Raw genomic sequence first — 6,953 nt, 5'->3', positions numbered from 1 at the left:
GTACGGAACTCAACTACTTGCACTTGAATCGTGTGGTGCCTATCCATCGCCATGGAGTAGGACATTTTGATAACAGTAAATTTTAAGTTAAATCGCTTTTCTTAGGCACTATATTTATTTTTTTAATAAAATATTTGTAGAATAAATCAATTAATTAGCAATCAAATATTGAATAGGCTGAAAAGTAAAATGCAGAAAATAAAATTGAAGAACTATTGAAGGCTATATTGTGATTAATTTTGAATTGTTGTTTGAGATACATTCCAAATCTCTATTTATAGGACTCTAGATATAAATATACCTAGGAACTATATTCATTGAAACTCTAAATTGTACTCCCTCCGTCTCGACTTTTCTGTCCCCTTTTTATAAAAATGATAAAAAATAGTTAAAGTGGAGAAATGGTAAAATAAGAGAGACAATAATGCAGATAAGACTATTCTCTATATTATTCTTTCTCTTAATTTACCATTTCTCATCTTTAACTATTTTTTATCATTTTTATAAAAAGAGGGCAGAAAAGTCAATGGGACTGCTAAAGCGGGACAGAGAGAGTAAATGTTATTCTCTTTCCAACATACTTGGGACTCACTTGTTTTCTTTCCAACATACCTGAGATATACATATTCACTTTCCGAGAGAATATTCTAAAATGATGGAGTACTAATATAGACGAAAATAGTACTCTCTCCATTCCAATTAAGTTGCGTCATTTCAATTTTTTTAATAGAAAAACGAAATATCCAATTACTCCTACTTTATTTCATTATCTACTTTACTCTATCTTTATTTTTCTACTTTATTCTTCTTTCCTATTTTTTAACACAATTTTTTAATTTCCATACCTAAGGGTTATATTTAACTTAGTTGAGACGAAATGAGTAATATTTAGGGAGTAATATTTTGTTGTTAAATATGGATTGAATCCGTTTGATATTTTATAATTTCATAAACAGTCAAAACTATGCGATTATTCAATATTCAAAATATGAATAATGGTGTGAATTTCTTAAAAAAAATACTAGTGCACCCTTACCCTAGTCCAGAAAGTATAATGTTGACATTGTAGAGTTATTAAATGTGTCTTGACTAAATTTTCAGTTCAGTTACGCTTTTCTTTCATTGAAATACAATAATTTACTTCGAGCTAAGTAATTACAAACTCAATAACAATAATCATACGCTTGATTCACCTTATAGGCTATGTGTGCCTTACAAAATGCATTTAGCATTTCGTTATCAAGAGAATATAACTGAAGAAAAGTCAATTGAAAGAAAAGTACTACGAAAATTTGAAAAACTCTTCATAGATACTATAGTCGAATTAAAAAAAAAAAGTGAAGCTAAAATCATAATCCCTCCGTTCTATAGTAATTGAGTCATTTCGCCATTTTGGTACGTTTCATAGTAATAGAGTTATTTTTCTTTTTCATTTCGCCATTTTGGTACGTTTCATAGTAATAGAGTTATTTTTCTTTTTAGTAAAACTCAGTACATTTTTCCACACCTAGTATCGCTTACTTACTTTTTTCTCTTTGTATCTTTCTACCTATTTCATTTTCCACTTTATTCTCCTTTAATTAACTCACCTAACACATTTTTTCTTAATCTCTATGCCAAAAAAAAACATCTTCATTAATATGGAACGGAGGAGGTAAATACTCCTATACCTTTCTATTTGATTCGTGCTACTGAACCATGTAATCTTTTGTTTCACTGGTACTCTCAATAGAATATAATTAATTAAAAATTAGCAGCCAAACTTGAAATTATCTAATTAGAGGGTAAATACCTTTTGTATGAGAAATATTAATAAAATTAAACTGTTTTTTACATTCTTTTATTAAGTTAATCTTATCCAAAATCCGTAGGACATTTGATGCAATGAATTTTGGTCACGAGTTAAAAGAAGAAATCAAAGGCTAGAGCACAAATAAAATGGTAGTAGCATAATACTTCTATATACACACACATAGGCAGATGTATATATTTTCAACAATTTGCGGATATTAACCGTTATGAAATAAAGTTACAAAAAGATTGCTATTTGCTAAGCAAATTTCACACTGAATCATACTGCATTCTTTCTTCTTGAATGGACCGGAAAATTCTTGCAGCAGATTCAGAAGCCGATATACCATTGCGTGGCACAACCTTGATCACCCGGGGCGCGCGAACCCGAGGGGTCGGCTTAGCCAGAGACGACTTAGGGAGGACTGGAAGGATGTTTGTTCCACCCACACTGCTATTCACCTTATTACTACTCGGCCGTCTCTCACTCGGGCTGCTTGAACTGCTCCCTTGCACTTCAAGCCCCTCAGCTGCACGTCGGTCCAGCCCGTTTGGAACGGGTCCTCCCTGAGTCTGAGTTGGCATGGTGGAGGCAGATTCCCGGGACGAGAAATGACCGGGCACAGAATGGGGATTCACTTGCTCCATGGATGAAACAGGGAAGGTTGGCGCGCTCATCATTGGCATGCCATAAGGGAAGTAGCCATGAGGTGCATATGCAGGGAATGGAGGAAACGGGTATTGCGACATTGGTGTGGGGACTCCAAATATCGGAGCTAAGAAGTTGGTTGTTGCCGGATTTGGCATAGGAGGGCCGGGGCCCCCACAGCCTTGGCCAGGAAATCCAGGTGCTGGATACGGCTTGTATACCAGTCCTTCTGAAGGAGACATCACAGGAATCAACCACTGGTGCCCCTCCGGATGATTAAAAGCAGGCGTTCGAGCATTGCTATGGTCATTGGTTGTGATGGCTGGAGGTGATGGAGGGATGTTAGCAGACGGCCCGCAGCTGGAATTTGGTCTCTCAAGAGTGTTTTCAGCAGAGCGTTCATTCTTGTGACTTGGATTATCTGAGTTGCCTTTTTCGTCTGAAGCATTTGAAACCGCATTCATGGTAGAATCCAGAGGCCGTTTCTTGCCTAGTATCGGTTTTATAGGTTTGTCGAAGATAACCGAGTCCTCGACCAAAAGATTTGGCAATGCAGCAATCATTTTCTGAACCTGATTTAGGATAGTGTAAAGCCATTCTTAGATACTAAAGCACTCATAGAATGTAAACATTTCAAACTGCTTGATTCAAACATAGTCTTACCTTTATCAATCTATGCAACTCAAATAATTGAACTGCAAAAACTCTTTGCTGACTGAAAATAGGATAGATATTAGTCAGAAATATCCTGCGAAAAGGTAACAAAGTAACGAAGCTTAGCATAAGTAGTACTCCTTATCACATTGCTAAGTTCATTCAAGTCCCAACTTGTCTCACCTCTTAAAATCGTGAAAGTTGATCAACGACGAGAAAAATACAACAAAAGTAGCACCGGGATGTAATGTAAGTACTCACAGAAAACCCATGAAAGTAAATATAGAACCAAATGTGATGCGAAACACTATATGTGGTGATGCATAGGGACACGATCTTACCTTAAGTTTTTGAACTTTTATACATGAGATATTCTAATAGTATTCAGTAAGTGAATGTCACAAAGCCATGGCCCAGAATTTCTCGATGGAATTGAGAGAAGAGTAGCAATTTTTCAACAGTAACTCATGCAATAGAAAAAATTCGAACACTTGTTATTCTGATGACAAAAGACCAAGATTAATCCAGAAGTGTTTCCAGTCTTGATGTCAAACCAGCAAGGCATCTGCAGTTAGTCATCTAAGCTCCTCCAGCAATATTTAGAATAATAACAGAAACCAGAACAGACAAGAAGGAATGGACCATGGCTGATGGACTCACCTCAAATCAAATGATATATATGCACCCACCATGCCTATGCAAAATGTCATGCGCTCTCTGAATACATCAAAGGTGGCTGAAGAACTAAATTTCCTCATTATAAGGTATTAATGTTCTGCACCAAAGCCACCCACCATTTAACCATGCATACAAAACAACTACTAGAAAAAAACATCCTCGGTGCTACACAATACTCTTAACAATTAATTAATACATAAACCAACATTGATTAAAGCAGGAGAGCTTCGACCCACAGGGCATCCCACATTGTAGAATTCTCCATTGACGCTATGCATCCTTTCAGAATTCGCATAATGCTGGAGCAAATCTCAAAGGATGTTCACATTTTAATACATACCATTCCTCTGAGCCATTTATAGAACCATAAATGAAACAAAATGACTCAACTACATCAAAAACTTCACAACTAGACACTGGATAATCATCACAAAATCATGGAAACCTTTGAAAAAATTGTATATACAGCAATCAAACACAAGTTCATATGGATCTTTGCTGGTCACTGAAAAATCATGGGATAAATCATGCAGATGCATCTGAATAATTTTAAAATGCTTATGGAATGCTAAAGTCTCCTATTGATCATTGGCTAGGATTTGAGAATAACCAATAACTAGGAGTAGTTATTATAAAACTAACATGGCTGAGTTTATTAAATTCAGCTGCTTAATAGCTTCACCGTGATTAACTTTCTGATAGATCTCGTAACCTCATACTCCAATATTTCCAGCTAACATAAAATTGCCAATCAAAAGCGAAAGTAACACAGTCAGCATGATAACTTACTTCATGATAGCTCTTCTTGCTTTCCAGAAATGTTTCTGGCCTAATTTACCTACAGCATCCTCAGGTGTTATATCCAGAGCAGATTCTGTATCCAAAATGGATGATTCCGAAAGACTGTCACCCCTCTCCAAGCTCCCAGTTTGTGGAGGCCTACAAGACTCATCTTCATGAGACCCCGTGTCATCACTAAGATCACAGATGATATTATCATCTCCTAACAGTGAAGCTTCCTCGAAATCAGATGAATTTGTTTTTGCTGCCTCTGCCGCATTAGCACCCATAGCATCAGTGTTCTGACTAGCACTGTAAAGTTGTGACTCAGCACAAAGCTCTTGCTGTCCACTATCATCAATCCTTAATCTAGTTCCTGGTTCATGACTAATAGACGAGACAGTTTGCTTCTGGCCAGCCACAGACTCATTTGAATTGTCTCCCTTCTTGCTTCCCTCTTCTTGTCCAGCACTATGCTCAAACATGCCTGTTCCTTTGGTCTTTTGGAACTTCAAAGCAGTATGCAAATAAGGAGGATTGGAGGGTGAAAACTTCTCCGGGCATATGTCATTGCTATACTTATCATATGCTGCAGGTACGGGCTGGATGAAAACAGGGACCACATAGTCATCTTCGTCAATTTTCTTTCTTTGCTCCACTTGTACCAATGGAGTGCTTAATTCAGAATGCTGGCTGTATTGCATCTGAGATGGGTGTACAGGTTGTAGCTGCCGAGCAAAAAACATACCCCTCTCATTTCGACCACCCTGCGTGCAAAAAGTGATAGAAGCAATCAGAGCCAAAACTTTCGACAGTAGTTTAGCAAAGCATAAAATGCATCATTGACACCCTCCAAGGCTACAAACATCAAAATATAGTTCTCTGAGATCTGAGAACTCTTGAATACTTACATATACCTTTTCCAAAGTAACTAACACTTGAGAGCTTAAACCATGCTAATGAACTAGCAACATATTCAAAATCAACTAAATGTTGAAAAAGTTACAACATCTCTAGATTAGATCTTATCAGGTGAAACTAATTCGACAAACGGAGCACGTTAGCAGAACATTTAGTTTCTCAAAAGTCACCTGGCTCGGCGGAGACACCAAACTGGCTGTGTTATCACTTGGGTTACGGGTCAGCACGTTATGGCGGAATCTCTGTGAAGGGATGCTAAGTTGCTCATACAAGGCCATCTTATTCCTCGGTGGTGCTCGTGGCCCTCCCTTCTCAGTATCATTTACATGAAGCCTAGGAAACATAGGCCCCATAACCTTCTCCCCATCATTCCCTCTCTTCATCCTCTCTCAGTACAAATATAGATATGTATCTAGCTTCTTCTCCTTGTAATTCCGAAACAGCAAAGGCCTAACTATCCAACTTCTCAAATCAAAACAGTTCCACACAAATCACCTGAAATCCATAACTCCAAGTCAACGAAATACTATCAATTCAATCTCTATGTAAAAATCCAAATTAAAACTTTCTCAACACCATTTCACACAAAGCACAGCACCAACAATCAAGTAACAACCGTGCTCATATCATTAACACCGCAAATTTTGCAATCAACCAAATTATTCTTCCACATCGAACAATCAAGCAGAACAACAAACGGAAAAGTCAATGCAAAACTCATAAAAATAAATCCGAGAAAGAAGATTACCTCTGCAGCAGCTGAACTCAATGAACGATGTGGCGAAGAGCAGAAAAAATTAAGGAAAAATTAGGGAAAAATAGCAAATCTAAGACGATTTGGGGGAAGAAGTGTGGAGAGAGAGAGAAAAAGTGCAAAAGTGCAGCTTATGTGGACCCAATTTCGGATTGGACCAGAAAAGCACCTAGAACCATCCAAACAAGGTGTGATTATTTAAATCCCTAATTAATCGCATTTAACAAGATTATTGTCTAAAGAGGAAGACCTTTGGATTGAGTGGAATATTAACCATAAATCCATAATTTGGAATCGAATAATCTCTACTCCCAGCAAAACATTTCTTTTTTTTTACGACTGAATGTTTATTTAGTAGTACTATATAAATGCAGGGATATATAATAAGAGAAAGTAATTTAAGTATAAAAAGTCATGTTTCTATTTTTTATAATATATAGTGGAGTATTATTTAATTTTCATATTATATGAGTCATTTCTTTTGATAATAAGATTTTAAAATTATGGTTAAGTATAAAAAGAATATAAGTGAAAGAGAGAAAAAAAATATTATTTTAAATATTTAGTTTAAATAAAATGAAATACGTCTAAAATAACATAGAAAGGAATAATGGAATATCATTTAAATAAAACAACTAAAAAGAAAAAAAAAATGTTTTACTTCTGATTGTTAAAGAATATAGTAGTGTCTTTATTGGATTTAGCAATCATATTTTTTGGGAGTTT

General features: G+C 36.1%; 1 protein-coding gene across 2 annotated transcripts; it reads right to left on the bottom strand.

Annotated features, from left to right (window-relative positions):
* Positions 1–1,923: 1,923 nt before the first annotated feature.
* LOC125214797 (protein HEADING DATE 3B-like) lies at positions 1,924–6,365 on the bottom strand. 2 transcript variants are annotated; one of them, XM_048115955.1, is made up of 5 exons: positions 6,222–6,365; positions 5,644–5,968; positions 4,562–5,319; positions 3,104–3,188; positions 1,924–3,012 (listed from the first exon to the last, which is right to left on the bottom strand). In XM_048115955.1, exons 2-5 carry the CDS (start codon positions 5,854–5,856, stop codon positions 2,062–2,064), a joined length of 2,007 nt encoding a protein of 668 aa, XP_047971912.1. In that variant the 5' UTR covers positions 5,857–5,968; positions 6,222–6,365; the 3' UTR covers positions 1,924–2,061. The 2 variants fall into 2 exon arrangements, with proteins under 2 accessions (XP_047971912.1, XP_047971914.1); XM_048115957.1 differs by having other exon boundaries at positions 3,104–3,155.
* Between the last annotated feature and the right edge of the window lie 588 nt (positions 6,366–6,953).

This window comes from Salvia hispanica, chromosome 3 (genome assembly GCF_023119035.1).
Source record: "Salvia hispanica cultivar TCC Black 2014 chromosome 3, UniMelb_Shisp_WGS_1.0, whole genome shotgun sequence".
Taxonomy (NCBI): Eukaryota; Viridiplantae; Streptophyta; class Magnoliopsida; order Lamiales; family Lamiaceae; genus Salvia; species Salvia hispanica.
The sequence above is the reverse complement of the archived record's forward strand: the minus strand, read 5'-3'. Positions and strand labels throughout refer to the sequence as shown.

Bases quoted from the DNA above. Each gene is read 5' to 3' on its own strand.
- LOC125214797 (XM_048115955.1), bottom strand. From the start codon at position 5,856: ATGAAGAGAGGGAATGATGGGGAGAAGGTTATGGGGCCTATGTTTCCT. The intron at 5,320-5,643 runs GTGACTTTTGAG...TTTTGCACGCAG, and splicing joins TGGTGTCTCCGCCGAGCCAG to GGTGGTCGAAATGAGAGGGG. The intron at 3,013-3,103 runs GTAAGACTATGT...ATCCTAAATCAG, and splicing joins AGTTGCATAGATTGATAAAG to GTTCAGAAAATGATTGCTGC.